The following is a 21,624-nucleotide window of genomic DNA, read 5'->3' as shown; positions in this document are numbered from 1 at the left end:
AGATTCAACTTGAAAGAGTCACAAGTCCTGACTGTTTCCAATGGTACTACGCAGAGAGCCTTAGGAGGACTAGAACTCGCCACCCAGACCATCCCCCTCCTCCCGGCGTTGGTACGTTCCGACGCGTCCTCTTCCCGCGGCGCGTTGACGTCATTCCGTTTCCGGCGCTTGGCGCAGCTCTGCCATGGACTCCGGGGAAGCGAGAGGACCGTCTCCTAGGTCTCCGCGGGAGCCAGAGCCGGGCACCCCGCGACAAGACAAGTATTCGGTGCTTTTGCCCACCTACAACGAGCGCGAGAACCTACCGCTTATTGTGTGGCTGCTGGTGAAGAGCTTCTCCGAGAGGTAGCGCGCCCGGCCGCCCTTCTAGAGGAATGAGATGAGCTGGCTTTCCCGGCCTGGGTGTCGGCAGTTGGCTGCGAGAGGCGGCCCCCTGCCTGGCTTCTCTTCCGTCTCCCGCTGGAAGCCTTGGGGAGGAAGGCACCCTACGAGGAAGGAGGCGAATACTTCCCGGGTTCTCTCTGTGTCTCGAGTTCTTATTTCTGCCCTTGGGTTTTGTGACACACTCCTTTATTGTACACTCCCTTATACTCCTCACCCCGCTTTTTTCTTAGAAGGGCTGGCCCCCCTTTTATTTGTTTGTTTTTATTGTTTTATTTTATATTTGGCATGCGCCCGCAGCATGTGGGATCTTAGTTCGCTGACCAGTTCCCTGATCGTACCCATGTCCCCTGCGTTGGGAGCTCAGAATCTTAACCACCGGACCGCCAGGGAAGTCCCTAGCCACCCTTTTAATTACTGCGAGGCCGAAAGCCTGGCTTCACTCCTCCCTCTATCTAGGTGGTCAGGATCTGCGGCAGGAGCCAGGACTCTCAGTGAGGCCGCTCACTCCCGCCCGGGTGCTGAGGGGTTATGTAAGCATGAGGTTTGGGCTCTGTGGGTTAGGGAGCTGCTGCTGGGCTGGACATCCTTTCTGGAGAGGGCAGAAGGGCAGATTCGCTGGTGGATGTTTGATGTGATTGTTAGAAACAGAGGTTTTGGAGTTGAATTTGAAAGAGTTATACAGTTTTTTTTAAACTTCAGAAAATCGTGGTATCAGTACGAAGTAACTTGTACCACCAATGGGATCATGTGTAAATCTTTGAAGATCTTTCCGTATACAAACTTCGCAAATTATTGTGAAAATTGGGTAGTATCACATGGCTGTGTTATAATTTTTCTAACCGGGTCATATCAATGAACACGGATTATTTCCAGAGTTTTTCTGTTTTTCTTTTTTGACTTTAACTTTACAAATGAGAATAGGGACTTTGTTCACAACGTATTTAACAGCATCGAGAAAACTGCTTGACACATAAGAAGTGCTCCTTACACATTCTTACTTTTACTAGTATACCGTGGATAAAGTCTTTGTGGTGTAATTGCTGAGTCGACAGAGATGTGCTTAGATTGATAGTTAATGATAAATTCCTCTCAAAAAAGATTGTACCGGCTTAGGACTCTCCAACATTCATCAGAGAGGGCCCGTTTCCCCACCAACCAACCAGTTTTATTAAACCTACATTGTTGGAAATGTTAATTGGTGAAAGATACTGCTGTTTTGATTATAATTCTTTGAATGAAATAACTATCCTCACATTCACGGCTTTCCAAAGTTTTTTTATCCGTAGCTTTTAACCCTTTTTTCTTCAAGTTATATTTTGATTTCTCAAGCTCTTTCCAGATTAGAGGAATTGTCATGTAGCTGATCTTGTTCCAGCTTGTCTTCTGATTATACAATATGTTTTGCTCTATTCTTTAATTTTTTTATGTAGTGCAGTTTATCTTTCAGTAGTTTCTGGGTGGATATTTTTTTAATCAAAATGAAGTTTAATGACGGAAACAACTATTTTCTTTTCAGGTGGCAGTCAAATTACCTAAAGTTTGCTCAGCTTGATTCCTTTAACTACCTCACCCTCAGGTAGTGTAGGTGCTTTGAAGTGGAGAGGGCAGTAATTTTGCTTATGAATGACTCCATTTGTTTATGAAAGTATATCTTTCAGAACAACAACTAGAATTAACATCTTAAATTTTTCTTAAGTGTTTATTGAATTTGTTACAATATTTCTTCTGTTTCATGTTTTGGTTTTTTGGCCGCGAGGCATGTGGGATCCTAGCTCCCTGACCAGGAATGGAACCTGCACCTCCTGCACTGGAAGGCAAAGTCCTAACCAGTGGACCACCAGGGAAGTCCAACATCTTAACTTTTTTTGGCTTTACGAACCAAATTTAATGCACTGTGGGAAACTGAAGTCATCTTATCTACTCTTAGAAGATAGGATGAGATAGGATGGGTTTCGCTTTCTTCCAAGTTTGCTGGGGCCGACTTTTTTTTTTTAAGCTTTTAACAATAGAATGTGTTTTCTGGTTGATTTCCTCGCATTTGTTTCTTCAAGCAGGACCAGAGGAAGCAGAGTCTTGCGTTTCGGGGGTTTGTCTGTATCTCCTTTTCTTTCCCCTTAAGTTTCCCAATAAAGTTAACAAAAAGAATGTTTTCTTTAAAGGGAGGTGGGGAGAGATGTGATGGTGATCAGAGGTACATCCAAGTATTGTGCTGGCTTGTTTTTAGAATAAAAACTATCACATGAAGTTAATGGGAACAACGAAAAGATGTTAATTTTGAAGCACTGACATCTTTTGTAATTCTATGCTCTTTTGGTTTTGGGTTTTTTTTTTTTTGATAGTGTGGGATAATGGGTATAACTGTTTGAAATAGTGATATAAAAGATTGTCACCATTCTCAAGTGGGTTTTTTAAGGGTGAAATTAAATCAGATTTATTTATTCATGGATTAAATTAAAAAGAGTAATCACCCAGAGCTACTCAGCTGACTTGATATCTTTAAATGTATTTTTGAAATATTTTATGTAACTAAGACTTGATATTAAAGTTTCACAATTCCATTTCCCAAGTAGGTATAAAATTTTATATGATATCCTATCATATATAACATATATGATCACTATAATTTTTTTAACGAAAGAGTATGTTTTTTGTGAGAATTTTAACATCTCAGGACTGTATAGTAGCATTTTACAGCAACGTACGTAGTTTGGAGGTGACATAGTAAATATTTGACATTTATTTCATTTGATAATTGAAGTTTTCCTTGGTGCTTAACATGGCAATAAATTTCCACTTATACTGGGGAGGAATTAGTGATTTTAAAATCATTTTTTCATTTGAGACTACTGTCTCCAAGCAGTACAAATTTAAATTTTTTTATTTTAGTGGCTTCAACTATGAAATTATAATCATAGATGATGGAAGCCCAGATGGAACAAGGGATGTTGCTGAACAGTTGGAGAAGATCTATGGGTCAGACAAAATTGTAAGTCATTTTCTTATCATATTAGTTATGTTTATATTGGGGAAAGATGATGAATGAACAGTGCTTAAATTCAGTCTGTCTAGAAACTGAAAAAATTAAAGAGCAACTTATACACTTGGGGTTTAGATGCATTTTCATTGTGCTTGAGGTTTTACATGTCTTTGATATGTTGAGTCAGTGGTAGGTTTACAGCAAGATAGTGAGCCTTTGGATGAACTCTGTTTTTATGTCTGACTCTGCAAGTCAGTTTCCTTGAAGGGCAGAATTAAAGCATGATACTGAAATGAGAAGGAATATTTATAGAGCTAGGTTGCAGTTAGTAATGTGTGTCTTGATCTTTCTCGCTCCCTTTCTTTAGGTATTCTCATACTTTCAGTAGAGAATCCTGCCTACAGCTAGCTTGTAGCTGGGAAAGGTGACTGATCGTTTTCATGTGAAACATGATTTTTCAGAGAACTTGGCATTTTTATTTTTATCTGTAGAACAGTCTTCTGGAAGTATTTAGATTGACTTTCTGAGTCTTAAACTTTAGATTTTCCCACTGTGCCTTAAAGCCTGTTGTTCTTCTACAGGAGTAACTTAGGCAGATGTAGAGTTCATTTTGTAATAGCTTTGTAATTTTTATTTTTGATTCAGTGTTTTGGCTTTATAAATGCTGGAGCATACTTGTGAGATCACTTCAGCTGATTCTTGGGCCAAAAGCATACATTAAATCCAGATTTAATTAGAAAACACATTCTAGGCATTGGGTATTTTGTAATTTGTATAGACCAGAATTTCTCAATCTCAGCACTCCTGACCTTGGGACCTGATAGGTCTTTGCTGTGAGGGACTGTCGTGTATGTTGTAGGATGTTTAGCATCATCCCTGGACTCTACCCACGAGATGCAGCAGCAGCCCCCCTCCTCAGTGTGGCAACCAAAAATACCTCTGGATAACATCAAGTGTCCCTCCCTTTGTGGGCAAAATTGTCCCCTCTTTCCACAGAGAACGATTGGTATAGGAATAAAGAAGTCTCTTGGAATAGCCAGGACATGGAAGCAACCTAAATGTCAATCAACAGAGGAGTGGATAAAGAAGATGTGGTACATATATATACAATGGAATATTACTCGGCCATAAAAAGGAACAAAGAAGTCTCTTGGAGAACCTTTATTGATATTTGCATTTCAAGAAATGACAATTAAGCATCAAAAAGAATAGGCTCGGGCTTCCCTGGTGGCGCAGTGGTTGAGAATCTGCCTGCCAATGCAGGGGACACGGGTTCGAGCCCTGGTCTGGGAAGATCCCACATGCCGCGGAGCAACTAGGCTCATGAGCCACAATTACTGAGCCTGCGTGTCTGGAGCCTGTGCTCCACAACAAGAGAGGCCGCGATAGTGAGAGGCCCGCGCACCACGATGAAGAGTGGCCCTCACTTGCCGCAACTAGAGAAAGCCCTTGCATAGAAACAAAGACCCAACATAGCCATAAATGAATGAATGAATGAATAGGCTCTGGGTCCAGATATTCTTGATTAGTCCCAATAATGAAATAATTTCTGTGCAGTTGGAGGAGACCTTAGTTGGTGAGAAGCGTTTAAAGAAATGTGTTACTCTTATATACATGGTAAATCTATCCTGTACTGGAGCTTCTTTCCATCTCTCACACGAGCAATTCACAGAACTAGCACACCTCAGTCCTCTCTGAATGTCTCCAGATGTACAAGTGTACAGAGGAGATAAAAACTGAGATTTTCATCCTTCTAGCAGTGACTTCCGATAATGCTAGGTTCATATTTTTGGCCAACAGTTCCTCAGTTTTTATTAAGTTCTGGGCCAGGGCTACTGATTCACATAACGTATAGAATACTCTCATTATGCACTTCCACTTAATCTGGGAACATCAACCTAACAGTGTTTTGAATATTTTGTCATAGAACCTCAGCCTTGAGGTGTGGTTGATTGATCTTAAGGAATGCCTGATGAATTGATCTCTTCAAATTCTAAAACAACACGGTCTTCAAAGTGTTCCACCTTTTCCATCAATCCAATAAAAGTTAAAATAATGAGGAAAAAATAGCATTTACTATCATGATTTCTGTGTGGTACCAGGGAAATACCCTATTCATTCATTACTTTATCACTTTTAGGTCATTTAAACTAGAAAATTACGTGTGTGCGCGTGCACACGTGCCAATAACAAGCTATGCCAGGGAGGGCACTTGCTTGCTTTTTAGGTGACATATACATATATTTAGTTGGGGGAAAAATTAGGAACCACCTTACAATACCTCAGATAAAATATTCACAGATGCTTTGTTAGCCTTTCAAACTGGCTGAAATGAATATTTTAGGAAAAAAGCTAAAGAAAAAAAATATTTAACTCTTGAGGTGAGGAAACAGACTAGAGGTTAAGTGACTTTCTAAGGGTACATAGGTAATTAATAAATGGCAGGAGTGGGACCATAGAAAAATTGGAGGCACATATTCTGAACTGTTAACAATGATCACAGGGCAGGGAGATACGAGATTTGGAGGGCTTCTATTATGTTTGATGTACATGGCTTGTTTCATCACCCAAGTTGAGATCAGAGAGACTCATCTATATTTTGTCATTATTTATAGTTGAGTATTTTTAAAAACTGTTTTGATAATGAAGTGTAACACACATTCATTACTTTTAAAATGTCAAGCATAACTATAGGATTGAGAGATTTGACTACTTAAAAATATTTGGTTCATCCCCAAATACCAACATATTATCTCTGACAAAGAGATCAGTATCCTAATCAACTGTACAGAAATAAATATTCATAAAAACAAGAACTACAGATGGTCAAAAGTGAAAAAAAAAAAGAAAAAATATGAGCCTCACTGATAAGAATTGCAAGATAGGAGAGTACGATTAGCCTTTTCTTAGCTGCAGATTTATTTTTATTCTTTTCCCAACCCGTTTTCAAGAGTACGGTAAAACAGATCCACTCAAATGGTGTTGATCCTAGTGGAAATTGATAGAGTTTTCTGAAGTGTCATCATGATTTTCTACGATAAAGATTTTTACAAAGTAAGTTTTTTGTCAAACAAATCATAGTGTCGTATGGTATTTTCTAAGCAGTTGTGGTAAGCATTCTTCAGGATATGTGCCCTGTACCCTTACACGCACTTTCTACAAATTCACAGCTTTTTCTGATGACGACTGAGTGAGGTGAGCTCTGTGTGCCCATTGCTGCCCCAGGGTCACACAGCAAATTAGCAGGGGGGTTCCATAGTCATCTACTAAGCCATCCTGCCTTATGTAAGAAAAAGCAATCATATTGATGTAAGGAGGGAAAAAAAGGAGAGGGGTGGAATTAGGGGTCTGAAAGTAAAGCACAGGAGATGAAACAATTTGAACTTTTTATTACATAAGAAATAAACAAGTATATTGTCAAATGTAAATATTACCAGTAAAACTGAATTGGCCTCTGATGAGCATTTCTTGATCTGCATCCCAGTCCCTTCTCCAGGGGGAGACCCCAGTCCACATTTTGGTATATGTTACCCCAAATCTTTTTGTGCACATGTGTGTGTGTGTGTGTGTGTGTGTGTCTACATCTATAGAACAAGGTAATGTGGTTTTATATGTGTGCTTTTGTTTTTGAACATAAATGCAGTCTTCCTGTGTCATTCTGTTACTCTTTTTTTTTTTTTTTTTTTTTTTTTTTTTGCGCGGTACATGGGCCTCTCCCTGTTGTGGTCTCTCCCGTTGCAGAGCATGGGATCCGGACGCGCAGGCTCAGTGGCCATGGCTCACGGGCCCAGCCGCTCCGCGGCATGTGGGATCTTCCCAGACCGGGGCACGAACTCATGTCCCCTGCATCGGCCGGCGGACTCTCAACCACTGCGCCACCAGGGAAGCCCTCTGTTACTCTTTAATTATACCTTGGTCGTTTTTTGTCACCAGATTACCTCATTTTTTTAACTGCTCCAAGATACCCTATCTATGTAACGTGGTTTGTATTTTATATAAACTTTTGAACGTTCTGACAATTATAAATAACAAAATTATCCTTTGTTTGAAAAAAAGAAAGTTTTTTTAGCTAAAACATAGGGTTTTAGGAAATCTAAGATGAACTTTAAAGGATTTGCTTTTTCAGGGCAAATACCAGATGAGGTCAGTATTTTGTCAGTAACAGTCAAGCACAAAATCAAATAAAACCTGACATTTCTGGTTTGATTTTGTTCAGTGAATAGTAATTATTATAGATGATTGAATGTCTAGTTCTCCTCTATGTAAAAACTCATGGGGGATATGGGGAGTGGGAAGGGTAAGCTGTGACAAAGCGAAAGAGAGGCACGGACATATATACACTACCAAATGTAAGGTAGATAGATAGTGGGAAGCAGCCGCAGAGCACAGGGAGATCAGCCCCGTGCTCTGTGACCGCCTGGAGGGGTGGGATGGGGAGGGTGGGAGGGAGGGAGATGCATGAAGGAAGGGATGTGGGAACAGATGTATATGTATGACTGATTCACTTTGTTATAAAGCAGAAACTAATTTAAAAAAATGGGGTAGGAATGTATTTTATTATCTTTGTCCCTCCCCTAGACCTATAGCAGCTGTGTGTAGTTTTTTAAAAAAAGAGAAAATCTATCCTGCTTAAATTAAACTGCAAATACTTTGGAGATTGCAGTCTGAGGCAACCTGCTTACCCACTGGCAAGTGCCGGGGGGCGGGGGAGGGGGAGGATAAGAAATGCCCAGTAGTTAGTCTACTTGAGCCCCTACCTCAGAAACTTAGGGTCAAAACCTTGGCATTCTACTTTTCCAGAAATTTAGAGAAAAAAGGAAATAACAACTAAGTCAGTGTTTATATATGAAGCAAGAAGTGTAAAAAGATTAATTGACAAACTGTAAGGAGAAAGAATTTGATCTTAGGAATATAACCTGAAATCATGTCATTGGACCAATAGAGAATAAGATGAGGTCATCCAAGCACAGAGTCAAGATAAGTGGATGGAGTATCAACATTTAAAATCACAAAGGGAATTGAGAAAACAAGCATGGCTATCAAATATTCCAAAAAGGTATAGAATAAGTGAGTTAAATACTCAGTTTTCCTAGGAAGGAATCAATAGATATTGCTTAAAATGATAAATCAAGTAATAGACATGAAAAAAAGTTTTTTTGGTGGATAGCTCTGGCGTGCAGCGGGGGGCGGAGTTTAAGATTTGGTCTGTGGGGTTTGGGTGAAAGAATGTTACTTTTCCTTGAAAGCTATTAAATTATTTGATTTGTTACTAAATGCTTTTTTTACTTTGGCAAAAAATGTTAAGCATATTCTGCTTTAAGGGCTAATAAATGCGGCTGTATTTCTGTTTAAATGAGTGAGCACTTATTAAAAAAGTTTTTATTAGTCAGATTTTCGATTATTTGTGTTAAAATGCCATTTCTTATTCTTACAGCTTCTAAGACCGCGAGAGCAAAAGTTGGGACTAGGTAAGTAGAACCTCTCACCCCTCATGCCTTCTCCTTGCCTTGGTAAGATTATCCAGTATGTATTTCCCCAGTTTGGAACAGGGCCAAAATACAGTGACCTCCTGTGATGGTTTTTAATGATCTTAATGATATTCAGATGGTTTAACTTGAATTGCCCGTATGAGGCAAAGCCCACTTAGGAAAACAGAAACCACTGTAATTCTTTCAATATAGGGAATTTAATACAGAGAATCTGGTTACACAGGTGAAGGAATTGCTGAGAAGCCAAATGGAACAGTGGGGCTACTCAGAGATTAGTAGCAGCTGGAGCTCACTACCGCTCCTGGGCTGGAGCAGCAATGGAGGAGATGGTGTTTTTAGAGCTGGGAAGCCGGGCTGCCCAGAGGAGCTAGAAGGGTGGAGTCAGGGATGCTTGGCAGAAGCGGGGGCTGTGGATGGAATCTGGTCCGTGCCGGGAGGCATAGGAAAGGGGAGGGCACTTGGACTTCTCCCCTTCTCCTTGAGTGCTTCCTTCTTCCTGTGCCTCCCAAAGCTGCTTGGAAACCAGTGGACAAGAAAACAAAGTACCCTGCGATATAGAACAGAGAAGGGATCTAAGGGCAAACATTTAGACCAGCACACTCCCTTAGCTGTAAGTCTTTTGAAAAGTTCTTGAAGTTACAAGTTTTTAAAAGGTGTTTAGTTTTTAAAAAGGAAGCTTTTCCAGCTTTAAAATGTAAGGGGTTATAGAAAAGCTCAGATGAGGTCAGTCATTCTGAGATGAAAATCTTGAATGCCTTTATTTCTATTGTTGTTCACAGCTGCTTTATGTTGAAAAGTGGTATAATTTTACTGAAAAATTGGGGGAGCATGGAGGAAGCACAGTTCTTGAAAATTGAGTATCTGCTGTCCTGAAGACCCTCAGTTTCATGGCATGATCAAATGTTCTGAATATCTGAATCCAGAAGGTTCTTTGGGATTGAAATAATCTTGAAACTGCCATGAAAGCCACCAAGAATTACTAACCCGTCAGTGGAAATCCAAAAAGCTGTGGATAGTCACGTCTTTTAAAAATTAATTAATTAATTAATCTGGTTGGCTCTTAGTTGCAGCAGGCGGGCTCCTTAGTTGTGGCTCGCCAGCTCTTTAGTTGCGGTTTGCAGGCTCCTTCGTTGCGGCATGCGTGTGGTATCTAGTTCTCTGACCAGGGATCGTACCCGGGCCGCCTGTGTTGGGAGCGTGGAGTCTTAACCACTGTGCCATCAGGGAAGTCCCTGGATAGTCACTTCTTAACAAAAGAAGTCAGAAGAGTTCTGCCTTTCTAAATAAGATACTGTGGTGATTTGGGGCTAGAGAATGCAGGAATTCCCACATCGTGTTCCTGACCAGTCACCCTTATCTGCCAAGTCCCCGAGGAATTTTTAGGCATGAGGGTGGCTAAGTAATTGCTAGTTGCACCTTTGGCCCCAGGTACAGGGCTCTGGTGTACCAGGCTTACAGTGTAGAAGACACTCACTGCGTAGCTTTTGTGGGACAGGGGTGATGGGCTGAGCAGAAGCAGAGAGACTGGTTAGGTAGGGATCCAGGCATCAGAAGATGGTGCCCGGGACTAAAGTGAAATTGGAGATGAAAGAATGAAATTGAGAGGTTTTTTTTTTTTTTTTTTTAAAGGGCTTCAAATGCTTGGCCTTTTAATTTATTTATTTATTTATGGCTGTGTTGGGTCTTCATTTCTGTGCGAGGGCTTCCTCTAGTTGTGGCAAGCAGGGGCCACTCTTCATCGCGGTCCGCGGGCCTCTCACTATCGCGGCCTCTCTTGTTGCGGAGCACAGGCTCCAGACGCGCAGGCTCAGTAGTTGTGGCTGACGGGCCTAGTTGCTCCGCGGCACATGGGATCTTCCCAGACCAGGGCTCGAACCCGTGTCCCCTGCATTAGCAGGCACATTCTCAACCACTGTGCCACCAGGGAAGCCCGAGAGATGTTTTTGATGGAGAGTAATAAATAGGACTTTAGAGGACTAACGTATGCTTTTCAGAGGTGCTTAGCAGTTTCTTCCCTGTTCAGATGTATACCTAAGCATTTCTGGTGATTTCCTTTAATGGATATAAATATTTTCATTTTTAGGAACTGCATATGTTCATGGGGTGAAACATGCCACAGGAAACTACATAATCATTATGGATGCTGATCTCTCACACCACGTGAGTAGTATGTTTCTTTAGAGGCTATTTATGACAGTCTTAGCCTGTTTTACTGACCTACTCTTTATTCTTTCTAAATTTCAGCCAAAATTTATTCCTGAATTCATTAGGTAGGTATTTCTAATATTTGAAAGAATTATTCAAATAATTTATCTTATTGATTTTGTACTTTTCATTTTTCATTCATTAAAAATACTCATGCTATTTTAAGTTTGCTATCAAAAATGAAACCAAGGTATAGCTTTGAGACATGTGAATATTTAGTTATGTGACTAAATGATATATTTTAGGAGCCCTGATAGGAGTAATCAACAGATAATTCCTTTATTACCTAATTCTTACAGACTACAGAAAAATATGAAAAGCAACTTCCCTGTTAAATGGAATTAAGCCCTGCATCATAAGGGTGAAACACTATGAATAGCTGGGGTTTATTCCAGGAATGCTAAAATCAGGAATCGGTCAAAAAAATTCATTTATCACATTAACAAAGAAAGCAGCATGACTGGGGACTTCCCTGTTGGTCCAGTGGCTAAGACCCCACACTCCCAATGCAGGGGGCCCAGGTTGGATGCCTGGTCAGGGAACTAGATCCCACATGCATGCCGCAACTTAGCGTTTGCATGCCACAACTAAGGAGCCTGCTGGCCACAACTAAGGAGCCTGTGTGCTGCAACTAGGACCTGGCACAGCCAAATAAATAAATATTTTTAAAAAAGAAAAGCGTGATTAAGTCTATAGCTGCTAAAGCGTATTTGGTAAAATTCACTAGCCATTTCTAATTAAAATTTTAATGTAGAAATAGAAGGAAACCACTTAAACATACTGAAGACAACCTGGTCCTAACACAAAGGTCTTACTTTTTGTTTTTGTTTTTTTTGCCCTCACTGCACGGCTTGCAGGATCTTAGTTCCCCTACCAAGGATTTAGTCCAGGCCCTCAGCAGAGTCCTAACCACTGGACCACCAAGGAATTTCCCCACAAAGGTCTTATTAAATGGTGAAATGTTGAGTCATTTCCAATAAACTCATCAATGATTATAGGCGTACCACCTATCATAAAACATGGAGATTTTAAGTAATGTTGTAACATAAGAATTTAGTATATACTGGTAAAGGATACAAAATTACATTTATTTGCAGGTAATGTAACTATATTTTTAGAAAACCCAAGAGACCATGACACCTCTCAGAATAAGAATTTGGAAGCTGTTCTGAATGTAAGCTAAATACACAAAAACAGAATCAGATCATGTCACTCACCTACTTAGAACACTTCCAGGAGTTCCTGTGAACACATGGGGAAAAATCCACACTCCTTTACTTGCCCCTCAAACCACTCGTGATGTGACCCCTGCCTTGCATTCTGAACTCATCTTGTGCCCCTCCCCCTTGCCTGAAGTGCTCTTTCACTGCTCCTTAATGGCCAACTACTTCTCCTTGTTTGATCTCTGCATAAAAGTCACCTCAGAAATACCTTCTCTGCTTAGATCACCAATACACAAAAGCTCCTTTGACCTGATAAGGCAGTATAACCAGTGGAGTAGAAAATGGGTGAAAGATACAAGCAGGCCATGTGTAGAAGAAATCCAAATGGCTAATAAACCTAAGAGAAGATATTCACCCTGGGATGTAGTCAGGGAAATGCAATTAAAATAACCGTGTGTTACTATTAGTTTTTCAAAATTAAAGACATATAGAACAATACATCCAGCACCAATAAGATGATAGAAAATGAACATGGATATTGCTGGAGGAAGTATGAGTTACTACAGCCTTTTTGGAAAGTAATTTCTGGTGATATCTGTTAGAATTAAAAATACTCATAAGCTTTGCTTTAGCAATTCTGTTGAAAGCTCAACAGCTTTTTCTAATTGCCAGCTAATTTATTTTTTTTCTGCAGGAAGCAAAAGGAGGGTAATTTTGACATTGTCTCTGGAACTCGCTACAAAGGAAATGGAGGTGTATATGGCTGGGATTTGAAAAGGAAAATAATCAGGTATATATGTATGTGCTCATGATTTCTCTATTTTTTTAGTGTAACTACTAGAAATATGTTTTTAACAGGTATTTGGATTAAATTACCATGCTGCCTTGGAGTTTGTGGGATCAGATTGTAACTTCCAGAAAGTATTCCCAGATAGCTTCTTACCCACAGTTTTTCCTGTGTTAGAGTATTTAATTTTGGATGTTTTTCACTTGGGAAAAATCTGCATAAACCTTTGAACCTTTCGTAGAAATGGTCTAATTCAGCACAGTTTGTTCTTCCGGACCTCCAGCTTTGATTTAAGTGAACTATTCATCTATATTTTTGGACTAAATATGTAATTTTTTCCATATGTATTTTTCAATAATTTAAGACACTTTGATGATTTCAGCGTTTACTAAGCAGCATAAAGTAGTGAGGCTTTGGAGGGAGACCTAGGTTAAAATCCTGATTGTGTCTTTTAATTACTTGTGTCCCCTTGCATATTTTACCTTTTCTAGGCTTTACTTTCCTCATGATAAGATGGAAATAAAACAGACTGTTTCAGTTTTCTATTACCGTGTAACAAACCATCCCCAAACTGAGTGACTTACAGCAACAATTTATTATTTCTCACAATTCTTTCATTTGGCTACTGGTTCCTCTGCTGACTTCACCTGGGCTCACTCATGCAGTTTCCTTCAGCTGGAGGCTCCAAGATGGCCTCATTCATATGTTTGGCAGTTGGTACTGGTTGTTGGCTGGGCCATCTCAGTTCTCCTGCATGTGGCCACTTACCTGGGAAGCTAGATCAGCTTCTTTACATGGCATCCTAAGGGCAGCACCCAAAAGTACCAAGGCTGCAACTGCAAGGACTCTTGAGTCCTAAGCTCTGGGGCTAACACCAAATTAATTTTTGGTCAAAGCAAGCCCATAATCAAGGGATGGGGAAATAGAATCCACCTCTTGATGGGAAGACCCACAAAGAATTTTTGACCATATTTAATCTATGGCACCTAGGTTGCTGGGAAGATGTGTTTCTATCTCTAAAGGATCTATATAGCTTATTGCTTTTTGTGTAACAACATAACTTTTTATAAATTCTTACTGATAGTATTTTTTATCACCCACTTCATTCCTATTGAAGGTTCTGTTAGGTTAATGTCACTTTTGCCTCTTAACTGTTAAACCTTGGGCAAGTATTTCAAACATGTAAGAGCCTCAGTCTTCAGTGAAATGAAGGGGTCGGATAAATCAGCGGTTTTCAATCCTGCTGAGCATTGAAGTCATGTAGGGGGAAAATTATACACAACTGCTCCCTGTTTGTCCTCCCTTTCTTGTGCACACACATACTGCAGACCATTTGAATGGATCTCCAGAGGTGGTGCAATCAGTATTTTTCACAGGCTCCCAGATGATTCTGTGATGCAGCCAAGGTTGAGAGCAACAAATCAGTGATCTCTCAGGCCTCTCTGAATTTGGTCATTAAAGCTATTATTTAAAATCAGGGAGTCCCGGTCAGAGACAATTTACAACGTTTAGTTGGATCATTGAGTTGTATCTGTCATTTGTTGTTAATGTCTGCACTGACTTTATAGTATAAACTCCTGAGAAAGAGTCTGTATCACTTGCTCAAGGTCTCATCTGTATGGTCCAGAACCAGAATTTGAACCCAAGTCTGTCTGACTTTTGCTGCATTTTAATTAAAAGACCCCAATTTTAAAATGCATTACCTTAAATAGATGTACAAATATATACATACACACATGCACACATACACATAAATACATATACACTCACATTCCTTTGATTACACCCATTTTGGTGGGTAAACTATGTCCTGGAATTTTTTTGTAGCTATTAGAAGCAAACTGAACGGTAAAATGTTTCTGTTAGCCATTATGCCAGCTATATCCCTAACCATGTTATTTATATGAAATAGACACTCCTGGGACTTCACTGGCAGTCTAGTGGTCAAGACTCTGCGCTTCCAATGCAGGGGGCTTGGGTTTAATCCCTGGTCAGGGAACTAAGATCCCACATGCTGTGTGGCACGGGGAAGGAAGGGAGGGGAAGGAGAAGAAGGAAAGGGGGAAGGAGAAGGAAGGAAGGAAGGAAGAAAGAAACACTCCTAAGGAGTGCCTTGATGGTTACCCTGGCTTTGGGGAGAAACTGTTTTCTCCAGGCTGATTCCCCTGCTGCCCTCCGCACCCCCGCCGAAAAAAAAAGAACCCACTTTTTTTCTGAATCTGAACACTCTAAAATAATCTGAGCCCACTAAAATATAGGTGCAGTACCAAAGTCATTTTTTCCAACTGTACTTCACATCTTTTTGAAATGTTAATAATAGCTATTAGTCAGTAATAGATTATAGTTGATTGATACCTAGTTGTGTTTGAAGCACAGATCCTAAAGTCATTGTTATGGACTGAATATTTCTGCTAGAATTCATGTGTTAAAGTACCTTATACAGGGAGTGTTGGTATTTGGAAGTGGGGTTTTGAGGAGGTAATGAGGTTTAGATGAGGTCCTGAGTGTGGGGCACTTTTGTTGGGATTAGTGCCCTTTCAAGAAGAAACCAAGAAAGCTTGGCCTTTCTCCTCCTACCCCCACCCTCAGCCCCTCTGCCTCCCTCCATTTGAGCACACAGCAAGAACGTACCATGTGTAGGCTAGAAACAGGATCCTCACCAGGAACCAAGTCTACAGCACGTTGATCTTGCACTTTTCAGCCTCCAGAACTGTGAGAATTGAATATCTGTTGTTTAAGCCACCCAGTCTATGGTATTTTGTTATAGAAGCCCAAGCAGACTAAGAAAGTCTCAGAATGGAACTTTTGGTCAATTTCCAGAGATTGCCAAAAACCAAAACCCTCTCCCACCTGCACACCTTTAAAAAAAAAGCCATTTTAATGCAAACTGACCTATTACCCAGTTGGAGTTGGAAACTGCCATCACTTGGCGATCTGAATCTGAAAAAGAAACTCCAGATCCCTGATAGATCACTTTTGCTGTCTTGACAGATGTTTGTAATTCTAAATCATGACTGTTGGCAAATATGCGAGTTGAGTTAAAAAATCTATTACCATTCTCACCTAGAGTTTGGAAGAATGAGTGTTTTATGGTCACTTCTACATGTCACATTCCAAGAATAAAAGTCCCTATTTTCTGAAAAAGGAGAACTACCAGATCTCCTTTCAGTGATTTCTGTTTGTTCCATAGAATTAAGATTTTTGTGAAATAGTGTTGCATTTATGAAATTAGTGTAGCATTTTTAGCACTCTACACTTGGGTGTATTTCTTTTGTTTAGAAATTGTACTTTATAAAGAAAATCTTTTATTTGGCAGCCGTGGGGCAAATTTTATAACTCAGATCTTGCTGAGACCAGGAGCGTCTGATCTAACAGGAAGTTTCAGGTACAGTGAAAACCTGTGATTGTGTGTTTTCTACTATTTACAATTTCTTGCCTAAATTTCTTCCTTTATAATGACGTAAAGAAATACTTTTCGTTTCTATCCCATTTTTGTTCTGGAACGCTAAAAAAGACAGACTGAAGTTGCTTAGAAGCTGCTGATGAAGCCTAAGCATCTTAAGGGAAAATATTGTGCTTTTTAAAGAGTATGGACGACAGGTTAGTGTGCTTGTTAACATTAGTGTCACTGCTCAGCCCTTGAGGGGCCTGAGGTGACCATGGACTGCTCATTCAGGACATTACTGAGATGGGCTTCAAAAACAGTGCCTCTTCCAGTAATTTTCTGCAGTTTATAGCATTGTCCACAGAAAAGTTCTAAAATCTTTAATATTTATATATAGCTTTTTCAGTTTCCTTATTCTCCATGTTTTTTATAAAAAAAATTCTTGTTTAAATGGAGCAAAGCTTCCTGCTAGGTCCTTGAGGTTTTTTAATTTTTGTTTGTTTCTGGGGGGTGTGTATTATCTCTGAAACTATAAAATTTCTGTTCATCTGCTTTAAGGCCGAGACCCATGCATTGGTTAGTACTTTTATATTACTTGGTATTTGCTCCTATCCATTAAATAATGTTGATTCTTCCATACTTCATTAGAGCAACACAAACACACAAATCAGGAGCTGGCTGTTGAGGGTTAACTAGTACCACTAGTGCCACTGCACGTCTGTTGGATAGCAGTTCAGGGATAGTAAGACAAGTCACAAGTGAAGAGAGGAGCCATCGCAAATTAGAGGTCAGACAATGAAAATGAAACCTCTCCAGAATTAAAATGTAAATTGTTTTGAAAGCACAATTTGGTGTATAAAAGATAGATAGGGGGCTTCCCTGGTGGCACAGTGGTTGAGAGTCCGCCTGCCGATGCAGGAGACGTGGGTTCGTGCCCCGGTCTGGGAAGATCCCACATGCCGCGGAGCGGCTGGGCCCGTAAGCCATGGCCGCTGAGCCTGCGCATCCGGAGCCTGTGCTCCGCAACGGGAGAGGCCACAGCAGTGAGAGGTCCGCATACGGGGAAAAAAAAAAAAAAAAAGATAGATAGGGACCCCATAAATACATCCCTTCAGTTCCACACTTTGAGGCAAATGAATAATGTGTTATAAAGATCTCTGATTTCCAGAGGAAAAAAAAAGATATTGTGGTGGAGGAGACAGGGGTGGCAATGAAGAGAAATAAATCTTACAAAGTGACTCTTATGGGAATAAAGTGACTCTTACGGGAATAAAGTGACTCTTACAGGGAAAGAATTCGTAGCCTAATCCTAGTTTTAAAGGTACTGCTGAAACCTTATTCCATTATCCCACCATCATAGTTCTTCCCATAATCCCAGACCTCCCTCCCCTACTTAACATCACTTGACATATATCTTTAGTTTCTACTGCTAAAATCCCCAAACATGAAAAGGTTCCTGAAACACAGTAGGTTCCTCAATAAACATTTGTTATTGAATGAATATTACTACCATCAGAATCTCCTTTCTTCACATTTATTCCAGACTTATTCTTTTGAGTTCTGATGGAGACTGTATGGGTAAAGGAGTGCATACCACTAATCCCCCTCAGGTTCCTCTCAGGACTGTGCTTTAGCCTTATAGCCACCTAAAAGCTTGGAAAACCAAAAGGTGGGGTAACCTGAAAGGAAGCCTGAGAAAATATGTGAGTTCCAGCTATAAAACCCTCTGGCATTATAGCTCCAGGTGGCTTTAACTACCAAGAGAACAAAGTTACTGCCTCACCTAGCTTTCTCAAAAACAAGAACAGCAAGAAGAAAGAGGTAGAAATTGCTGCCTTTCTACTCACTGAGGCTTAGGGGTTGTTTTTGTTTTTTAACCTCAGTGACTGAAAATGGGGAGCCCCTGAAGAACGTGACTGAGTTCACCCATAGGACTTCCCAGCTCCTGTCTTTCTTTGTAAATCTGATGAGCTTTGCCTTTGGCCTGCAGTCCATCTAAAGTTAGGCTGTGCATTCGCCCAGTTTAAGTGTCTAACTGTGACCTCAGTTGCTGATATCTGATTCCCACCAGGACTGCCTCATCCTGTGATCCCTACTTCCTGTCTTAACCTAGCTTAACCAAGCTCATCCTAGAGGGACTTAGTTTATCTCAGGAATTTATTTAGATCTCAGGAAATAGGAACTTCATAGACATTTATGAGGAAATGCCTGTTAACTACTTCTTTCTTGTTACCTAGTTTATATTGTTGCTTCATCATCTGTCAACTCTGTTGTTCCAGTATTTGAAACAGTTTCTCCCCTTTCAGCTTTAAAAATAAATTTTAAGAAAAATTTAAAAACTACAAACGATGGGGGGGTTCTGCTCCACATGATTCACTTTATCACCATATTTTTATAATTTCTGATAGTGTGATAGGAAGATAATTCTCTAAAAGATGCTAAGAATTCATTTTCAAAATCGTCCCAAATTATTTACCAAATATTTTTATGGCCTTTCCAGTTCAGGACAAATGTATCATAATCATCAACTGTGAGAACTTTTCTATATACAAATGGCTGGTGAAAGTTTAAGGTTTTATAAATACCAGTGAACTTTTTGAAAGGTCAGGATACATGTAGGCATGTATATTTATCCAGGTGTTCATATACATTTTAATTTCTTACAGGTTATACCGAAAAGAAGTTTTACAGAAATTAATAGAAAAATGTGTTTCTAAAGGCTACGTCTTCCAGATGGAGATGATTGTTCGGGCGAGACAGCTGAATTATACTGTTGGCGAGGTATGGTGAATAGTGTGTTATACTCCTCATAAAGAAACAATAGGGTTATTTTTTATCATAAAAATGTTAATTTTCATAAACTACTAAAAAAATGTGGAAGGCTTCCAGGTGTCCATGCAAAAGGGTGAAAATTCACAGTTCTTTAAAATTAATATATTTGACTTACCAAGATTTAAAGCATAACAGAAGGCAGCATTCCCTTTTAAATAAATAAAAGTTACCGGTATCTTCTTCCTCCTTTCCCTTTCTTCTGACCACTCAGCATTCTGGGATAAGTCTGCTGCTTTTCCCCTTGTCTCAGCCATCAGCCACCCTACTTAAAAATGCGTGGTGAATCCCTTTTGCCCGTTGCCTATGAGTAAGTGAAAAGGGCAGGAATTGGGGAAGCAGAGGGGATTTGTAACATTTACAGCCAGCTAGGAAGTTCTTAGGGAAGACTCTCCTCGTTTAACAGTAATATTCTTATTCAGAGCAAGAAAATAGCTAACTAGACTGTTACTACTGTTGGGGAAGTTATAAGATTTTTAACTTAGTGCTAAAACAGTGACAGCTAAATTTGATGGACTACTGAAAAAAAGTAGGTGAAAGGCCATTTTACTTCGGGCATACAATTTTTCTTGGAAGCTTGAGTAAACCAACTTAATATTCAGGATCAGTGCTTTTCAAAAGAGTTGTAGCTTTGGCTGGATGACCTAATTTTAGATAGTAAAATGCATGTTTAATTTTGAAGACTTGGAGGTGCACACAGTTACTGTAAGAATCCCATAATTCTGATTTACCTTGAAGGACTTGCTATCAGCGGACTAATCTTGTTTCTGTTGTATGAGTAATTGTTGTATGCCTGCTATGCTTCCTTTCTAATATTTTTGAAGACTCACTTAACTTATATTTTTTTAACTAGGTTCCAATATCATTTGTGGATCGTGTTTATGGTGAATCCAAGTTGGGAGGAAATGAAATAGTCTCTTTCTTGAAAGGACTATTGACTCTCTTTGCTACTACATAAAAGAAAGTTATTCATTTATACTTAATCATGTTCATTTCAATTTAAACATAAAAGAAGCCTGGTTGCTGATTTTTATAAAATGTACTCTTAGAACATAAATCATAAGGTAAGGTAAATTTCATGCAAATCTTTTTTCCTGAGAAACTCCATTTTATATGTCAAATTAAATTAGAAAAATGAGCAGTGTTCTCAATTTTCGTTTACATTTTGCTGTACTAAGACCTATAAATAAATGTATATGAAATTTTTGCATAAAAATAATGCTTTCATTAGTGTATGCAAATGCAGGATTTCTTACATGGGGAAGATTTTGAAATATTCTTTATAATAAACTATTCATAGCTCTGGATTCATACCTAATACATGTCAGAAGAGGAGTGCTAATTATATTCATGAAATACACATATGATACATGGCTGTTTCTATATGAACTAAAAAAGAAATACACACCTCTGCCCCCACCCCTTTTTTTTTTTTTTTTTTTTGGCTGTGCTGCACAGCTTGTGGGATCCTAGTTCCCCAACTAGGGGTTGAACCTGGGCCCCCAGCAGTGAAAGTGCCAAGTCCTAACCACTGGACCACCAGGGAATTCCCAGCTGTAGTAATTTTTAAACAACTATGTTTTTTTCCTCAAAATATTTTTCATGTTATTTCAGGACCCTTAACAAAGCATACATCTTTAGTAATATGACTAAATCCCCTATAGCTCTTCTGTTGAGAAAACTGTTCTGCCAGTTGGAATGTTCAGTAAAGCCCTCACAAATATTCTGTTTACCCACCTTAAGTGGGTATTGCAAAAAAGATTAATTTCCAAGTATAGCATAGCTTTTAGATCACGCAGTGTCTTTTAAAATTTTGAGTAAGGCATACTTTGAGCAAATAAGCTTAAGATTAAATTGACTTTCCTTTGCAAGTAAAAGGAAGGGGCGTCTCTAAGTCATTTAATAAGCATATTCAGTGAACAGTATTCCTACTACTGCATTTTCCTGGCTTAATTTGGCTGCTAAAGAAATTTAAAGTCTGATTTTTCCATTTGCATTTCTAACAGATCCTACCAGAAATGAATACCAGAGTATAAAACCTTTGGTGTCGTTTTGAACATTACCTATTCCTATAGTTGAATCCATAGAACACATTCCAATAAGGGCCTCTACTATTCTGTTTCCCTTTTATGCAGAGCTGAACAGCTGGCCCACCATGGACCCCTGTTCCTTGGGGAAGTGACTTCTCTCATCACTAATAACAACTAGAAAATTTATTACCACTGATGTAAAATACTTTTTTTGAGTGTTTAGATTCTTTCTCGTCTGAACCCAAAGTTAAATTTTCATTGTCAACTCTGTGGAGTAGAGATTAAATAACCACCTCAGAGCCCACTATAAAATAGTCTTCTCAGACCTCACTAGGGTAGGTACCTTTTGCCTTTGTTTAGTCTTTTGGTTCTTAC

The 21,624-nt window shown here is 39.5% G+C and overlaps 1 protein-coding gene across 1 annotated transcript; it reads left to right on the top strand.

Annotated features, from left to right (window-relative positions):
- Window positions 1-184: 184 nt before the first annotated feature.
- On the top strand, window positions 185-21,102 carry DPM1 (dolichyl-phosphate mannosyltransferase subunit 1, catalytic; the record flags this gene model as incomplete). Its single annotated transcript, XM_079720196.1, has 9 exons — window positions 185-345; window positions 3,271-3,370; window positions 8,796-8,829; window positions 10,934-11,010; window positions 11,095-11,120; window positions 12,913-13,008; window positions 16,322-16,390; window positions 19,057-19,171; window positions 20,073-21,102. 9 exons carry the CDS (start codon window positions 185-187, stop codon window positions 20,175-20,177), a joined length of 783 nt encoding a protein of 260 aa, XP_079576322.1. The 3' UTR covers window positions 20,178-21,102.
- Between the last annotated feature and the right edge of the window lie 522 nt (window positions 21,103-21,624).

This window comes from Hyperoodon ampullatus, assembly GCF_949752795.1.
Source record: "Hyperoodon ampullatus genome assembly, chromosome: 14".
Lineage (NCBI taxonomy): Eukaryota > Metazoa > Chordata > Mammalia > Artiodactyla > Ziphiidae > Hyperoodon > Hyperoodon ampullatus.
The sequence above is the reverse complement of the archived record's forward strand: the minus strand, read 5'-3'. Positions and strand labels throughout refer to the sequence as shown.